Here is an 18,810-nt window from a genome sequence, read left to right as displayed (position 1 = left end):
AGTATAAAAACAGCAGCTTCTCCCAGCTGGTGGCAGGCCCAAAGGTAGCAGGGATGGCTCAGACTCCTACAAGAAGTTCTGGAGATTCAGTCCTTTGACACACCATGTCACAAAACTGATTTGCAGAATGTGGGTAAAAGAAAGAAAGATCCCTTCCGTGTGTGGCCAGAGGGCAGGAAGATTGAGCCAGGTGCCTCAGGAAGGAAGAGGAATGCTTCTTTGTGTCCTGCTGAGGGGAGATCACTGCCTGGCACTACAGATAAGGGATGGGGAAAGCCCACAGGTGCACAGGCAGCAGCAGAGGCTCAGAGAAGCCCTTCCCCTCCCTCAAACACAGCCCAGGAGCACAGTCAGCCCCTGCAAAGGAGGCCTCAGCAGCACCACACAGATTTCCAAGGGGTTTGGTACCCAGGTTTAAACAGCACAGCATCCCAGAGGCACACTTCCAACCCCAGAGGAGCTGGGGAAGGCAGCACAGCAGCTCCAGGAGGGCAGAAGGAGACCTCAGCCCGCAGGTTAATATTCACCTCCACTAACAAAAAGTGGAAGTGCCTCCCCTCTCGTGCTATGAACTCCTGCAATCGGATCTGCGCCTGAACAAATTAAGTGTGACACTTGTAGAGAGGGAAGGGAAGATGGTTGCCTTGGAAACAAGGGACAGAGGTAGAATTCTGCATCCATTTCATCACTTTAAGTGCTGCAGCAGGTCAGTGAATTAGTAACAAAATGTGGTGTATGAGCAGGAAGTCCTTCAGCAAAAGCACAGGGCAGAGGGGAGGTGGTGGATAATCCATAGGGAGGAGGATGGAACTCCCAGGCTCTTGGCAGCTTTTCCTCCCTGCCCTACAATCCCCAGCCCAGGAGCACCAAATATTCCTCGAGTTGAGCTATGAGCACTGGTTTTCCACTGAACATCATCCCGCTCAGATCCTTCCAGGGAAAGCAGGTTTTCAGGCTCTTCCACTGCTACTGCAGGGAAAGGTTTCTGGCAGTTCCTAAATTCTGAGATGACAGGCTGGGAGAAGTTTAACTCATTTCCATTTCCAGCTCCAGGTCTGGGTTGAACAGAGCAGCATTTTGCTTTGTCCTGCTCTACTAAAAGTGCAGAGACAGGAGTTTGATGCAGTTCAGCTGCAGGAGTGAGGAGGGAGGAAAGCAGCTGGCAGGGATGAAACTCAGCAGACTCTTCCTCCAGCATTCCTCTGCTGCTGCAGGGCAAAAGCATTTGGAATAGCTGACAGGAACGATGGGAGGAATGGCTGGATTACCATTGCTGGGCTGCCTGGATGCTTTCCCTGCCTCCTGCAGCTCTGCTCCCTATGGAACAGCACTCTGTGCTCCCTTGGTGCTTTCTCAGCGCCCCTGAGCCACTGATTTTATCCCTGATCCCACTGCAAGGGCCTTCACACTTGATGGAAGGGGAAGTGGGGAAGGAGAGATCCTGAACCCCAACTCTGTGGCTGCAGGACACTCGCTCTCTGATGCTTCCCTTGGGATCACCCTTCCCACACCCTGACACCAGCCTGGTCCAGCAGCCTGAGTGCAAAACCCCTGCCTGGGGCCCAGGGCTGCTCCTGCTGATTTCAGAGCACTTTGATGATCCCAACTGTCCATATGAGTGAGTCCCCAGGAACAGCAGCTCAAAGACATAAAAGGAGACTTCCAGCAGCATAGAAAGGCACAGGGTGATTCTGGTTTGAGATGGGATCCATCCCAGCAGGGCAGCCTGGGGAAGTTGCTTGATGTTTTTCTGGTTTAGTTCCTGTCCTTAGCACATGTTTTTGGGGGGGGAGGAATGTAGAGAAACCCACAATCATTAATGATTTACTCACCCCAATACATGAAATCTAAGGGTTCTAGAAATCAAATGTCTTATTACTAAAGTGCTTTCCCAAACCCCTTTGCCAATACCCGAATGGCTGCCTGCTGTCCTGACTGCTGTGCTCCATTTACAGAAAAAAAAAAAAAAACAGGGTCAGGTTAAGCATCAGGGCTAAGCTTCTATTTAAAGAAAAGGCAGGAGAACCAAGCTCTGGATTCTTTAGCACAAAAAGAAGCTAATAAGACACATCCAAGGCCCAGGCCACAAGCTCTGCTGTGCTTGATGCAATTACTAGATGCCACAGCAGGAGGAAGGAGGCAATTACTAATAGGGGAGAAAAGCCTGTTAAGAAGCACTGGCTAAGCTCACACAAAACTAATAAGAGCCTAAGCCTTGGAAATGCTCCTGGGTTTGCAGGTAGAGCCTTTCCTCAGCCCCTCTCAGTGCTGTGGGATGAAAAGCCTCAGCACAGCAGCCGAGGAGCTCGGTGGCTGCCCTGTGCCAGAGGTGTGCTCCAGTTTCTTCAGCTTTCTGACTATGGGCAGCACCTCTGGAGACACCTCTGTGCTTCCAGCTGGGCAATGCTGATACAAAAAATCACTGCCACGTGGGAGAAGGGCAAAATGGAGTATCTGGAATTGGGGAAGCTGCTCAATCACCTGGCAGTGACCCATGAGGGCCCAGGGCAGCTCCTGAGTTCAGGGGTGGCCGCTGCAGCCACAGGAAGGGAAATGCTTTTAGTGCTTTTCTCAGCACCTACTGATGACTCCAAAGACTTAATTCCTGCTTCTTTGCAGTGCTTCCTGACAAAGTATGGCAAGCTGATCCCTCTGGTCATGGCCACTGGTACTGGGAGGCACGTGCAGAGAAAGGCAGCCTTGAAGGGAAGATGCCTGTGCCTGTCAGCGTCCCTGAAACAACCCAGGCATGGGGCTTGGCTACTACAAAAGACTCATGCTTACAATTAATTAATTGCCTGGGAAGCTCCATAACCCCCGCCCCCCAGCTCTGTTTGCACCCTGGTCCCTCCAATCCCTGTTGGAGCTGGTCCCATTCACTCCCTGCAGAACCCCAGTGCACTTCAGGCCTCTCAGATTTTGGCTGTGGCTCCTTGGGCACCTCCCAGGGACCATCCCTTGACAGCACACGGCTTTTCCAAAGACACAAGAGGAAAGCAGTGCTGTTCCTGCAGTATGGAGTGGGCTCAGCACCCCCCTGGATCACATCCCTGCTTTTACAGCTCCCAAAAGGATCAGGGCAGGCTCACAGGCCAAGCAGCTGCAGTCCAGAGGCAGCTCTGCCTGTCCTCAGAAGCACTTCCCATTCCAAGAGGAGATAAGCTAATGCAGCCTCTGCAGTGAAGCAGCCTCATGATGCTTTTTGTTCTTCTACTTTTATCTGCCCAGGAAATCTCTGCTTGGAGCCTGCGTGTTCAAACAGATCCTTAAAAAAACCCTCAGTGATAACGGGGCATTTCCCCCCCCACCCCCTCCCCGTGACTATGGCACGGAAAATGGGGGAGGATATGGGGGAGGGAGGACTGTGATATTAAAGAGAAAGAAAAAAAAAATTTCCTATTGTCCTGGAACGCTTTTCCACATACTGACTCCATATGGAGCAAATACCAGGGGATATTTCTGTCCCCAGACTGGCCAGAACTAACACACGTTACTGAACAGTCCTACTACAATAACACAGCCTTCAGGACCTCCTGTTCTGCTCCATTAGTACTTGCTGGCCTCTGGAAAAAATTATCCAGAACCCTTAATTATCCAGAAGCAGGCATGCCACAAACAGACTTCCAACATATTCCTTATTTACTGGTTAGCAATTCCAGTGCCTCACCGGATGCTCTAATGGGGGGAAAAAAGCCAAGTGGAGGTTGCCAGAGCCCCAGCAGAGCTGGAGGAAGGAGGTCTAGTGACTTCCATGTGTCTGCTGTCAAAAAGGAAACAGAAAGTGAGAGCAGGAGCACAGGTACAGGAGGAGCAGGAAGAGAACACTCACTTGTGCTGCCTTATCTGCTGTATTGAGAACCTCTTGGCTGGGTCGTATTCAAGCATCCCTGAAAAGAAGAAAAAAGTCCAGGTATGATCACAGACACTCTCAGCTGAGTCAAAGGCAGGAAGCACAAAGCTCTGCCCTTCCCTCCCTGACACCCATGCTGTGTCCAGTCCTGGTAGCTCCAGGCAGGATTTGCTCCATCAACCACTGGAAACTCGGCATAAAATCCCAATCCCATTGCTGACCTGTTCCAGTCTGCTCCTCAGCTTCCCACCTGCAGGTACAGCCCATCCCTCCCTCCCCGTGCAGGGACTGAGGCTTGTCCAGCCCTCAACCACAACTCCAAGAAATTCTCCAAGGAAAGAACATCAAGATTTTGCATTTCAGAGATAATTCCATTGAACCTCCTCCATGGAAGAGCCAAAGCCTCAGGCACAGCATATGTCCACTTGCTTAATGTCCCAGATCCTCTGGTCTAGTGAAATTCTATTTTGAGGTGCAGCAAGGGAGAACCACCACCAAAAAAAAAAAAAAGTCATCCTGCTGCCAATCCCTGTGCCCTGGCCAGGACTTGGATTTCTGGGATCATCTGCTGGGGTGGAGCAGGGACAGGAAAAGCAGCTTATCCCTATTCCCTCAGAAAGGGAGGTGGATTCCCTGAACACCAGAATTCCCCAAACACATCCCAGTCTCCTGGCATGCCCACTCTGCTCCACTGCCTTGCAGAAGCTTCACAACTCAACAGAAGGGAAGGAGACAATTTTGCCATATTCTTCAGCAATAAGCCAATGGAACCCTGAGAGTTTCATCCAGCAGCATCCAAGGTATTCTCCAATGAAGGTTTCAGGAATATATTCACCTACTGAATATTAACAAACCCTCATGGCTGAACACTACAGGGAGTTTTGCTTTTACTGGATGATCTCCTGTTGCTCCTGGAGCACCTGCACTGTGAAGTCTTGAACAGGTTGCATGAAGAATGAGGGTTTGGAGATGGGTTGTAACAGGAGGAACCCACCACCAGCAACCAGAAAAGTCTGGGAAGCAGCACTCACTGTCAAACAGGAATTCTGCAAGCAGTGCAGAGTGCTGGGGAGAGCCAGGACAAGGACACCTTGAGAACACAAGGGTGGGGGATACATCTGGGTGGACACTTGGGAAGTGAGGGCTGCAAAGACACATCCTAGTACAAGCAGGAAGCTGCAAGGGCCTTGCAGGAGAGAACCTACAATTCAAAGGTGATGGAAGAGATAAATCACCACAGCACATGTGATACCAAAAACTGCTCCAGAACACTTCCCTGTCCCCTGTCAGAGCCCAACTCCACAGAGTTTTGGATTGTTTGGACTGGGTTTTGAAGGTCTCTGAGGACGGAAACTCTACAACACCTCCCCCCTGCCCCCCCACCACTCCAACCTGCTCCAGAGCTCAACCCTGGCAGCAAAGGAGTTTTCTCACGTTCAGATGGAATTTCTCCTCACGTTACAGGAAAAGAAATAAGTTCAGAGGAAAAAAAAAATCCCACACCTAATTAAAGAACCTATTAATAAGATGATCAGACAGTTTCACAGCTGAGCTTCCCAAATGAGTTGGCTTTTTTTTTTTTTTCTTTTTAAGAAATAGGGCTGCAAAGAGCTCTCCCATGAAGATTAGGGGACAAATATTGGTAGGGTTCTTTTATTCATGTTGTAAGAAACAAAGAAGTCAGGACACCACCAACTCCCCCCACTGATTTATTTAAAAAACACACTTCAAGGTGTTTTTGAAATTTAAGGCATTTACCACATGAAACTGGTACGAGCAGGAGAAAAAGTTTAAGGTAAATGATTAAAAGAGCAGTAGTCACAAACAGCCACGGCACAGGGAGCTGTTGCTCTCAAGCCATTAAAAAGGCAGAAGGAAAATAATCGAGTGAAAGGAATTTTTACTTCAATGAAAAATGATCGCATTTGGGGCAACATTTGAAAGAAAACGTCCTCACTGAAAATGTACATTCATACATTCAGCTCTGAGTCACTCGTGGCAGCTCTGTGGCTCAAGTCCTGCACTGAAGAGAGGCTTCAGCAAGACAAAACATCATGTTCTATTCACCAGGCAAGTCATCCTGGAGCGTCTGCCCGCAGCAGCCGCCGCTCGCGGCCATTTAGGGTAAAGACTTCCCTGGAGTTTATCTGCGAGCAGGGACGGGCCAGGCTGTGCCAGGGAATGCTGCAGGAGGCCCAGCTCTAACCTCTGCTCCTCAGCATTCCCAGAGGATTTGCTGTGTGCATACAGGGGTGCCACAGAATCACCGAGTCCTGTGGGAGTCCAGATCTTCCCTCTGGCTGCCCTGGGACCCTGCAGGGGTCAGGAACCCCCCTGGACAGAGCCCCCAGAGACACTGGCTGTGATCTCTGTCCATGGAAAAGAGTTTTCAATCTTACAGGATGAATTACAAGTTTGATATAAGTAATAATTAAGTATGGCACGGGTGCAAAAGTAAAATTTTAGGTTTCTAGATAAGGGGTTCAAAGGGGACAAGATGGAGGAAATTGGGTGTGCCTTGTCCTTTTTCTCCTTCTTCATGCCCTCCATGTTTCACTGTGGTGTTGGCATTTTTCTGTTGGTTCAGGCTGGGGACACACTGTCCAACGTAGGTGACAGATATTGGCACGTTATTGTAAATCCAGCACAGAAACTGGAGATCATGGATCTGCCCTGAGCTACTCACAACCCCCTACACTCAGTGATCTGGGACAGGCACAGCTCCAGGGCAGAATTCCTGGAGTTCAGAACACAGGACAGTCTCAGATTTGGGACTGGAGAAGCAGGAAGAAATCCAACAGCAAGGTTAACAGACTCAGCCTGGATTCTACTTCAGTCTCCAACTTGGTCCAACATTTAACAACCACTGTAAAAGCAGCGTGAGGCCAATCTGTAAATGAGGCAGGACCTTCTCCCTCTCACTGCACTCAGCCAGCTGTTCTGGTCACAAACTCCCTCTGCAGGCAAATCTTGAGCCTGTGATCCAGGCCAGGCCTCTGGAAGGGCACAGACAGCCCTGGGGACCCCTGCCACAGCAGAATTAAAGCATCCCATTGTCACCAGGCTGCATCCCCTCACTGTCCCAGCAAGGGAAAGTCATGGAAGAGAAAGAACAAACTGCTGAGGATCCAACCACCATGTCCCCGGTCTCAGGGCCTGGAAATCAATCCAGATGCTGATTAATGCAGAGCTGCAGCCTCCTCTTCCAGTAAAAGTCTATTAGACCAGGAGGAGGAAAGCTGACCTTGTGCATTCTTCTGGTCCAGAAGCAAAGTGCACAGGAGCTGATAAGCCATGGGCAGATGTTGCCAGAAGAACCTTAAGACTATTTATAAACCCTTCTACTCTGACACATCTCTCCTGACTGCACACACAAAACATCACCAGCCCTGCTTCTTTCCATCCCTGAAGAGTACAAATAAAGCTTCATCCCTGATTAGGGAGACAAAATGAGGAGCAGCATCCCAACTAATCTGGAGGATATACTGTCATGAGAGTCTCTTTACAAGCTAAATACCACTGAAGCTTTAAGTCTTCTGAACTCTGCTGTTCTGGAAAAAGGAAACAAAGATAAGAACAAGCTCAAGGGGAAGAAAAAGTAAAGACACACTACAAAAGTAGTCAACAGAAGAACAAAAAAAAAACCTTACAAAGTGTGTTTGTGTTTGGTTCAGAGCCTGGCTGTGGTGCCTGTGGTCAGCACAGCCCTGGCAGACAGAGGAAATGAGCACTTTGCTGCACTGAATTCTGCCTCACTCAAACCCAGACCAGGCGCTTGCAGCCCTGTGAGGGCTTTTAGAGCCTTTCAAAGCAACACAAAGATGAGACAAAACTACCAGAACGACAGAGCTGAGCTGGGGGTGTCTGTGCTGCTCACACAAGCACAGCCACCTCCAGTAGCTGATCCACAGGCGATGGATGCAGCTCCAGCCTGCTGCAGGAGGAACAAGCACTGACCAGGAAATGCAGATGTTCTGGGGGAAAAACAGGAACTAAATAAAGCATCCAGGTTTGTCACCATAGCTACGTGGTGCCACGGCTGCATGGCTCAGCCCTGGGCCTCAGCAGATGCTCGGGAGCTGCTCAGGCCTCCAGAGCAGGCAGAGCTGGGGCAATCCCCCCCAGAATTCATCCCCCTTGAGGCCACCTGGCACACTGACCGCTGGAAAATGTGTCTCACACCAAGCAAGGGGAATATCAGAATGTTATGCCAGCTTTTGCAATGTAGCAGCTTGTACACAGCAAGATGAGGGGTGGAAGACTTCTCAAGTGGGAGAGAGGACAGGAAAAGGGATCCTTAGGGCTTCCCACTGCCCTGAAATAAAGCAGTCAAGTCATCTCCTTCCAGACAAGCTCCTCTCCTCGCCAAACCCACTCGACTCCCACCTCTGTGGTGCACAAGCACAGCAGGGATGCAGACAGACAAACTGACAGCAGTGAGGATGCGGGAGGAGGCTCAGGCTGTAAGAGATGGACAAAGGGCACCAGACTCAAGGCTCCGCCATGTAAAATCAGGCAGAGGGAAGAGCAGGTAATTCTGGCTCCAGATCTCACACAGGGGTGGGAAGAGAACTAGGAGGGGAGTTATTGTGCTAATGAAGCACAAGATTTTAAGCTGTCAATATCCTCAGAACAGGAAAAGAGAAAACTGCCATGCTCCTTTTCCCTGGGGGAAGCACTAAGTGCAGCTGAGAGGCTGATGACAAACCTCCAAGGAGTTCTGCTGGATGCTTTAGGAGAACTGCTGCTGGACCAACAGGACTATAGGATTTGCTCCATTTGGGCAATTCCCAGCTCCTTTAAAGGCCACATTGGGAGTCAGCAGTGACAAGTGAAATGTCACAGGAGCTCAGGCCGCTCTTCCCTGGGGCTGGCAGGTACGATGTGAAGCACATCAGGCCATGAGCAGCCAGATCCCGGCTGTGCCGAGCGCCATTGGAAGCGCTGCCTTATGTAACGCCTTCAGAAAGCTGCTAAAGCTGGCGAATGCTTTTGGAAACACATGGAAATCACTGATTTCATCATTGGCATAGGGCCAGGGAAGCTAAAATAACCTCCGAGGGGGGCTGTGGGGTCTGGTGGTTCCTTGGTGCCGAGGGGCTGGGGGAGCCCCGGCGACGGCAGCGGAAGAGCTCGGACTGACAGCACCACCTGCCGCCGGCACGGCCGGCACCGAGCCAGGAGCCGTGTCCCTGCAGAGAGCCGGGAGCCGTGTCCCTGCACCCAGCCAGGAGCTGTGTCTCTGCAGCGAGCCAGGAGCCGTGTCCCTGCAGAGAGCCAGGAGCCCTGTCCCTGGTCCCTGCACAGAGCCAGGAGCTGTGTCCCTGCAGAGAGCCCAGAGCCGTGTCCCTGCAGAGAGCCAGGAGCCGGGTCCCTGCAGAGAGCCAGGAGCTGTGTCCCTGAACCGAGCCAGGAGCCCTGTCCCTGCAGCGAGCCCAGAGCCGTGTCCCTGCACCCTGCCCGTGTCCCTGCACCCTGCCAGGAGCCGTGTCCCTGCACCCTGCCCGTGTCCCTGCACCCTGCCAGGAGCCGTGTCCCTGCACCCTGCCCATGTCCCTGCACCCAGCCCGGAGCCGTGTCCCTGCACTGAGCCAGGAGCCCTGTCCCTGGTCCCTGCAGCGAGCCAGGAGCCGTGTCCCTGCACCCTGCCCGTGTCCCTGCACCCTGCCCATGTCCCTGCACCCTGCCCATGTCCCTGCAGCGAGCCAGGAGCAGTGTCCCTGCACCCTGCCTGTGTCCCTGCACCCAGCCAGGAGTTGTGTCCCTGTAGCGAGCCCAGAGCCGTGTCCCTGCACCCTGCCCGTGTCCCTGCACCCTGCCAGGAGCCGTGTCCCTGCACCCTGCCCATGTCCCTGCACCCAGCCAGGAGCTGTGTCCCTGCACCCTGCCAGGAGCCGTGTCCCTGCAGCAAGCCAGGAGTTGTGTCCCTGGACCCTGCCTGTGTCCCTGCACCCAGCACTCAGCCCCTGCACCCAGCACTCAGTGCCCCCCAGCCCCTCACCAACCCCACAGAGCACAAGGACCAGGAAAACCAATGTGAAACAAGACAAACATCCCCCACATGGGGACTGATTCCTCACTGAGAGCTGAGGAGAAAGGAGAGGCTGAGCCTGTGCTCAGGGCTGAGGAGCACAGCTGCACCTGGCTGTTCTGCTGCTGAGGAGGCACTGGGAATGCTGGTCGGGCTCTCCCACAGGCTGGAATCACATCCCAGCTCCTGCCAAAGAGGCTCACCAGGCTGCTGCTGTGCACAGCACAACTGCTGCCCTGCCTGACCACTCAGCTTTCACAGGTCGAGACTCTTCAGCACTAAACATCAAACTGCTGCAATAAGTGATGAGAATTAAAAAAACCAAAAAAACCTACAACTTTTTCCCCACAAAGTGCCACTCTCCTGGTCCTCATGGTCCTATCCCAGCCCTGCTGTGAAACTGGGCACCTGACACTGCTCCAATATCCTGCAGCTCTGAATTTGGGGGGAAGGAAACAAATGGGACTTGAAACAAATGCAGAGGTGAGGTTGATGAGGAGGGACAATAGACCCAAGTACTCAGCGTGTGACATTACAGAAAGCCTGGACACAGCATCCAAGTGGTCTCACTGGCCAAACCTGCACCAATGCTATTATGCCATTTTAAATTTAACCTCTTGTGGGCTTTGTCTTTAGATATAAAAGCTTCTCAGAACACAGGAAACAATGCAAGAACCAACTCTATAGAGCAGTGGCTGTGAGCTGTGCAGGGTGCTAGTGGATCTCAGGAAAACACCAGCTGAAGATCTGCCAGAGTCTTGTAAGGCTCTAAGTATAACCTCCCTGACTAAAAGGATCCCATATCCCCACAAGACACTTGGAAGGAAGCTCTGGCACTGTGCAAGCTGAGGAGTTGTTGCATCTATAAATGTTACCCTTTTGGAACCAGCTGGGAAGACTCACCTCTCAATAAGTCTGAGAGCGGAGGACCACAATCCTCTGGAATTGTGTAGTCACCTTTCCCGATGTTTTCAAATAATTTATAGATATTATCCCCTTCAAAAGGGTACAGACCCGTTGTGATGTTGTATCTGTGAAGGCAGAAGGAGAAGCAGGATGAGAAGCAGCACACAGGTACTCAGTTCTTACCTGACTACGTAAGCCAAAAGCAGCCAGGAGGAAACCAAAAGAGGAATATTTGGCAGGATGTGCAAAACCTCTTTAAGTTTAGCCTGCCTTCATCACAGTCTGGGACAGCAAAAACTAAAAATAAATACTGGAGATAGTTGTGGTTTCTGTTACTGCCCTGGCTGGCAGAAGTACAGGTACTTTGGGGAGCATAAACCCACCCACAGGAGCGAGCAGCACCCCCCAGCACACAAGAGCGGTGATGACAGAGCTGGGCCAGGACTGAGCTATCTGAGGGTGTCGTTAGTTGTGAAGTTCCTGGGGGCTCCTGAGCACTCACAGCGTCACCCCTGCAGACCAGATGTCGACTTTAAAGCCTGAAAAGGTGTCAAGGCCATTGGCAATTTCTGGGGGCTGGAATGCTGGTGACCCTTGGCTCGTCCTGCACGTGTCGTCCTCCGCAAATGGATGCAATGCCTGAGGCAGGAGAGACCAAACAGTGTCAGGCTTCCAAGGAAAACAAACTGTGACTCTTGGAAAAGTTCCACCTGGGAAACAAAAGGGGAAAACTCCTCTACTGAACATCTACAGATGATAAAATCATGCCACCACAGCAGCCACACGCCACAGTGACAAGTCTTGCACCTCTCCTACCTAAAACAGTCTCCATATAAAAAGTAGGATAAGGTTACGTAGCTTGTCCCCATTTCCCCCCACTTTTGGGCTCATCCAAGAGTGACATCTTCCTTCTCTGTGTTTCCTGAGCAGAGGTTTCACACTGTTACCAAAAGAAGTGCTTTGCCAATTGCAATAAATATTCAGAGTCTCTCAGAGCACTCTGCGAGTGCAACAGAACAAAAGCCTAAATGCACAATAAATCAATGACACCACAGAGGTGACCTCAATCTAGAATGTCCCCTTCTGACTTTGCTGTGCTTCTCACATACCTCTGCTACGCCTAAATCAGATATTTTTAGTGTCCCATTGGTTGTTAGCAGGAGGTTCCCCGGTTTTATATCCTTGTGGACAATCCCTTGGCTGTGCAAGTATTCTAAGCCATCTATAAGCTGACAAAAGTACCTGCAGAGAGAGGCAGAGGGGAAAAAAAATCAAACACTTTTAGCCAGTAGAAAGAGCTTTTTGCTGTGGTCAGATACTTTGGGCCATCATCGTAACCCACATGCAGCCTGGCAGTAGTAAAGGCAAGTGTTTCATCTCATAATACCCAGAAATAATATTACTGTGCCTGAATTTCACTTAGGCTGTCTGTAATCTCAGAGATCTCTTAAAATAAAATGACAATATGACCATAAAATTATGTAGCTGCCAAGGATTTGCTGCTCTGCCCTGATTTGATCCTGACAATGATTATTGTGTCTCTGTTCCCAGAATTCTCGGGTTTCTTTCCTTGAGGAGTAAAAAGGGCTCCAGCTTATCCCAGCTAACTACCCCAGCTACCAGATCATGCTGGATATTGCCAATCCCTAATCCATCCCAAGGCCTTTAAAGTCTTTTCTGATGCTGAACTGTGGCTTGACCTCCATTTAGGCAGGAGATTCCCCCCTCAGACCCCTTGGCAAGGCAAGAGCACAGGGACCAGGGGGGCTGTTGGGCAGCTCAGGAAGTAAAGCAAAAATAACAGAAAAAAATCAATAGAAGGATGGTTTTTCTCCCAGAATCTAAGGGCAATCCCTGCTGGCCATTTCAAAAGCTTTTCACTTTTTGCATGGGTGTAAAATATGAAATTATTGCACAGAGCCAGGTTTGCTTTCAAACACAGTCTGAGCAGAGCAGAACGTGCTCTCCACTCAAGAGAACACAGTGGGGAGAGGAACAGAACTTACCCGTGAGCCTGAAACACTGGAAACCTCTTTTCTGGGACACTGTCCAGCATTTCCTGCATCCCACACACACAGTACTCCATCACCATATACGTGAGGGCAGAGTTAAGGAAGCTCCAGGGTTAACACTCCTGTGTGTCAAACATTCCTCAGATGGGCAGCAGCCTCATCCCAGAGGGAATGGCTGCACTTCCCAAGCACTGAGGGGTGTTATTCCAGCTCCCACAGGACAGGAAAGCACCTACAGGAAAATCCTTCTGCCAAATGAGCATCTGCAGCTCTGTGACCAGACCTGCAACAGGATGGGAACTCCACAGAAAATAAGCTGGACATCTCACAGGCATGACAGAGAACAGGGAAATACCTTGAAGTGGGCACAGAAAGTTGGGAACTCCCTGGCAGAAGAGCTGCAGCCTGTTCCTCCAGAGCCCCGGGTGTTCTGCACCTGAGATGACAGTGAGCTCCCACCACCTTCCCCAAAGTTGGTTATTCCTCAGTCCCCATCCCAAACAACCCAGCTGTGTGCTCTGTGGAACAACTGCTGCTTACCCCAGCCCCAGAGTAATCCAGCAGCAGGAAAAAGGACCCTTGGAGAGATGAGAAGCTTTGTGAAACCACATGGATAAAAACAGTTACAACAGAATGCCAAGAGCTGGTGGCACTTTGCAGCATTTGTTCCCTTGCAGCATATTCCAGTTTTTATCTCTGTAAGCTTTGATGCTGGGGCCAAAAAATGGGAACCAGACTGCCTGATGTTGTAATTGCTGTTTCCTCCTCTCCCTGGGCTTTTGAAGGCCTGGGAGAACAGACCCTGGGACACTGGGAAGTGTCCTGACAGAGCAGAGGCTGCCAGGGCTCCCCTGCAATCTTGAGCACAGTCAGTTACTCCTGCAGGCATTTGCCTTCTTAACCTAAACCCAAAATAAGTTACTTTTGCCCCAAGAAGCCACCTGAGGTAGAAGAGGCAGAAGAGAGACTCCTGTCCTGCGTGGGATCTGGGCTAAAGACTCTGCTGCCTCTTTCCAGCATGTTTCATCCAGCAGCTCCAAACACTGAAAATTAAATTCCTGCTCCATTCCCCATGAGCTGCTATTTAGAGAGACCTCAAAATACTCTAAATATACCCTAAACCAGAATTTATGATGGGCATTAAGACTCTTGGTAAATCAATAAAAGCAAGAACAGAAGAAAGAGCTCCCAAAATTCATTCCTACCCTTTCTTACTCTGGAAGAAATCTGTGAACTACTTCTATCAGCAATTTGGAATACATCAACTCTCCCACTGTCAGGAGAATAACAGTGATGGTAGATAATCCAGACCAGCTCCTGGGGAGCAAAGAGGCTCAAGGACAGCCTGGCTGGGTGTCATGAACAGCCAGGCTGCTCCTCACCCCTCCCTGGTCACTGATCCACTTCAGGTTGATCAATCAGATTAGAGAACAGACTTCCAGGCTGGAGCAGATCTATTACAGGTGCCCCAAGCTCTCAGTTCTCCTCCTCAAGGGCTTCTGCTCCCACACTCAGCTGTACACACTGGTAATGGGATCCCTGGGATGCTGCTCATGGAACTGGGTTCATTTTCTGCCTGGATGAGCTCTCCATTCACCACTAGCTCTGCACTCCCAGCCACAGCAGGCCAGCAAACAGTCCTTAAATACTAAAAGTTGTTGATATTTTTAATCCAGTCACCACAGCTTTCCCTTTCCCACAGAAAATCACTGAAGGTTTTTATCAGCTGAGTTGCTCAAACGCTGTCTTAACCTGAAGGGAGCCTACAAGAAAGATGGGGAGGGATTTTTTAGAAGAGCATACAGTGACAGGACATGGGGAAATTGCTTCACACTGACAGAGAGGAGGGGTTAGATGGGAGATTAGGAAAAAAAATCTTCCCTGTGAGGATGGTGAGGCCCTGGCACAGGTTTCCCTGAGAAGCTGTGGCTGCCCCTGGATCCCTAGAAGTGTCCAAGGCCAGGTTGGATGGGGCCTGGACAACCTGGGAAAGTGGAAGATGTCTCTGCCCACGGCAGTGGGTGGAATGGGATGAGCTTTAATGTCCTTTTTAACCCAAGCCATTCTGTGACAAACAGCTCAAGCCTGCAGTGCACACAACACTCCGGTGGGAACAGAATCCTTCCTTCCACAGCCCCAGTTTCCAATCCCACAGTGCTTGTTCTGGAAATCAGTTATTGCCAGAATCAGCACAGGCAGGAACGAACTTTGTGAGAGTGTAGAAGCAGATAAAGATAAAAATAACGAAGTCAACCTGTCCTTGCAAAGGAAAAGCACTGAAAACCAACTCTGGACCAGCACTGCTCAGGAAGTCCAGCAAGGAGCATCCTTGGAGAGATCCCATTTCCCAGTGATGGTTTTGGGTTGTCATCACCTGGTACCAACACACGATGTCTCTCTCGGGCTCCTTTTCCCCACTGCCTCCTCCCTTCTACCTAATTAAACAGGATCTATCTATCAATAATTGACTCGCAGTCCCCTCACTCTTGTCGAGGCCTCAGCACAAGCAGAAATCGTCACACTGCTTTATCCTAATGATCTGGTGGCAGAGTGTTTGATCTAATTAATGCACACAATGAAATTACTCCTTTTCTGGAGTACTGTAATAAGAAGACAGTAGTTAGAAAACACTGTCAAAAATAAAAGGATCCATTGATAACATATGCTACAAGGGATCAGCTCCAGGAGCTTCCACAGTGCTTCCAGGCAAAGTGCTCTCAGTGTTTCAGAGTCACACAAAATCCAGCGAAGTGAGGATAAAATTGCCTTGATCAGTATCTGTGTGAATTTGTGTTTGTGTGGAAAGTCTGCCAGGTAGGCAGGATGGTTATTAACAGTGAAATCAATTTAGCTGCAAAAATTTAAGAAAAAGAAACATCCAAAAGGGCCTTTCCAAAAGCAGAACTACAGTAGAGAACAGTGGGAGTTCAAACCTGATCAACAGCCCTGTGCAAAAGGATATATTTTCTGCTTCTCCTCATTGTACAACACATCTACCAGCTGGATGACATTTTTGTGCCGTAATCTCCGCAGGAGCTGGATCTCCCTGCAGGAATAGACAAGGAAAAAGTTACATTTAAAAAGCTTATTCCCAACTCCATCTCTTCCAAAATTTCACCCAAACTTAACTTGACTGAATGGCTCAGAGACCTGAACTGAATCTTGTGTTTGTGGGGAATAAATAAGGTAAAGCAGTGAGAAGTCACCTTCCCCTGGCTTGGGGAACAGACCCTTGAATGTCACCTTCTGTCAGCTCTTCTGATTTTTGTCTCCAGGGATTTTGTACTTGCCCCAAACCATGGTTTAGTCTCTTTAGCATTAAACTCATCCTGCAAAATCCCACTGGATGCCAGCTGTGGAGAAACAGGCAGAGCAGGACAGTCAGGTCAGGGTGGTTCTGTTGGTGCCTGGCAGTGCACGTCCTGCTTTTCACTTTGTTCTGCTGCTGCTCCATCCTGGGCTGTGCTGAGCTTCCAAATTCTCCTTCCCAGCTCCCTTCCAGAGCGATTTGGCCAGTGCTTTGAGCAGTGTGGTCACACTTCATCAGCTCAGCCGCTGGGAAGCAGCATTACAAGGAGTTCTGAGCACAGCTTTGGAAGTGAGAGCCCCTGCCCAAAGCCAGCTCAGAGCCCCTCACAGGCACAATTAGCAGCTCCAGTAATGAGCTGGGGCTTGCACAAAGGCTGAGCAACAACCAGGAGCTGCTCCTTGGAAAGGGCTTCTCTTGCAGGAGTGCAAGGAGAATCCTTACTGATCTTTTAAGGATGCCTGAGCAGTATGAATTATTTCACTATCAAAGTTAAGGCCAGAGACTTCTTCCTCAGCTCTGGATTTAGAAGAAGCCACCAAGAGCTGAACAGAGACCCAAGATACCACAGCAAAACTCCCAAGTATTGTGTGGACATGGCAGACAAGTCTAATTATAGGAATGACCAAAGGGCTGAAGTGGATTAAATTAGCACAAGGAGCAGCAGCCAGTGTCAGTGTGGAGCTGAGCAGATCCTGCAGCTTTTGAAGGGAGAGGGCCGAGGGCACCAACCAGGGCTGCCAGAGGGGAGCAAACCCACTCAAACACAACTGCTTTAAGGCCCAAGTGTTGGGAACACATTTAAAATCCTGATCCCAACAGCTCATTCCCTGTAATACAGCTCGGAAGCACAAACACTAATTCCTCCCACCTTCAACAGACTAATAAATATCTCATATTTCTGTAATGATTCCCCCCCCAAGGAGGACTTTGCAAACCAATCCAAAATGCCAGGGCCATGCCCCCACCACTGGGGCAGAGGCCAAGCCACCCTTTTCCCAGAGGAAAGATTACTTCTATTTTTATCTCCTCTTTTGCTCTGGAATGCCTGAGGAGCAGGGACAGCCAGCTCAGTCACCTCCGATCCCATCTCACTTTGCAAACCCCTGGAGTAGGGGAGCACAGGTCTCACCTTTTCAGAACGGGCCTAAATTTGATTTATTTTTCTTTCAAAACCCCACCACAGCTCACTGCAAGTGTGTGACCAGACAGACTGCCAGAGGACAGGACCTGCTTCCAAGTACAACCCACTGGAAGGAGACAAGGGGGGAAAAGACCTAACTCGAGCTCTGTCAGATCCATTAAGCTCATCCTGGTGGATTAAGACTTATCCCCTGCAAGGTACCTGCTCTGGCAAATAACAGGGGGTGTTGTTGCTCAGAACTGTAAATAGCAAAGCTTCCCCCTTGTTCCATGTGCCACAGCACTTTGGAACACGCCAAAGGCAGCCAGGAAAGCAGACTCTCCTTCCTGGACATCTCCACTGTGAGATCCAGCTTGTTCCCAGCCATTCCTGCCTCAACAAAACCCAGCAACACAGCCAAAAGATTCATTCCCTTCCTTTGGTTCCACGAGGTTCTTCCCACAACATCCTGAAAGCTTTAGAAGTGCAGCACCTCTCCAGGACTGTGTGAGCCCAAGGGCTGGAAGTGCCAGGAGGATTTCGGTGTCACTTTTTCCTAGTCCCAAGGGTCCATCCACATCCTGCTCCTGCAGGGATGCCTGGCATTCCCAGTTCTGTATCCATCACAATCTGTGCTCTTCCATGGAGTACAGGCCCCAGCATTTCACCCAAGCAAACATCCAGCTGAGCAGAGGAAACCCTTGAGCCACACGGCTCCATGGGGAACATTTCTGAGGAGGAGGGATCAGGATCAGCCCATTCCCACCTGAGCTCACACCTCCAGGGCTTCCAGCAAGTCCTTCCCCTGATGGAGATTCCAGCATGGACTTGCAGACCCCAGGAACAAACAGGAACAGCACAGCCCCATAACCCAGGTTAACCCTCCGAGGAATTCCCAAGGAGCACAAATTCCAACCAGAGCAATTGCCGAGGTGGTAAGTACAGCACAGGGCACTTGGGATCCCACAGAGCCCCAAACACTTAATTAACGTGTCAGGCTATTAGCACACGGCATTATTAAACCTCTGCTGCTGCTGCAGCCACAGGCTGCCAGGTTTTCCTGCCTCTTTTTGGCAATCCCACTAAACTCCTTTTCTTTGCAGGGATGAGATTCTGCAGTGTCTGCCTGACTGAGCCACCCTCACCTGCTCTAAAGAGAAATGAAGATTCTCCCAACAGATTTAAGGAAACTGTGTCTTAAAAGTTCAAGCCCTCAACATCCTCTCCATGACTCAGAGAGCCCTTCAGGGCTCATTTTTCTGGGGCAGAAGTGCAGTATTTTGGGGTAGAGAAAAAGCATTTGATTTGATGTAAGTCCCAAAGACATTTTAGTTGTAATTTCTGGGTCTCCAGAACACCAGGAGACAGGGCTGGGGCAGAGATGAGGCTGTGGCGTGGGATATCAACAAGGAGTGACCTAAGGTTGGCATTAACATCTTATTTCCAGCCAAACATCTCCAGCTCAGACCTGTATGAGCCTCCACAGCTCATTACTGCACTCTCATTCCTCCCTGTGTGTTACTGCTTGTGGAATTACCCAGGGGCCACTGTCTAGGAACTGTATTCCAGGGAATTCCTTGG

General features: G+C 50.2%; 1 protein-coding gene across 1 annotated transcript in view; it reads right to left on the bottom strand.

The window, feature by feature from the left end:
* STK11 (serine/threonine kinase 11) overlaps nt 1–18,810 on the bottom strand; it is a 31,272-nt gene that overhangs the window by 8,794 nt on the left and 3,668 nt on the right. The window contains exons 2-7 of the mRNA XM_030256744.4: nt 15,762–15,845; nt 12,794–12,883; nt 11,897–12,029; nt 11,290–11,426; nt 10,785–10,912; nt 3,830–3,887 (exon numbers count right to left, since the gene is read on the bottom strand). Of these exons, the coding sequence (XP_030112604.1) occupies nt 3,830–3,887; nt 10,785–10,912; nt 11,290–11,426; nt 11,897–12,029; nt 12,794–12,883; nt 15,762–15,845 (630 nt within the window). The remainder of the gene's footprint in view (nt 1–3,829; nt 3,888–10,784; nt 10,913–11,289; nt 11,427–11,896; nt 12,030–12,793; nt 12,884–15,761; nt 15,846–18,810) is intronic.

The sequence above is a fragment of the Taeniopygia guttata genome, chromosome 28 (assembly GCF_048771995.1).
Source record: "Taeniopygia guttata chromosome 28, bTaeGut7.mat, whole genome shotgun sequence".
Taxonomy (NCBI): Eukaryota; Metazoa; Chordata; class Aves; order Passeriformes; family Estrildidae; genus Taeniopygia; species Taeniopygia guttata.
The sequence above is the reverse complement of the archived record's forward strand: the minus strand, read 5'-3'. Positions and strand labels throughout refer to the sequence as shown.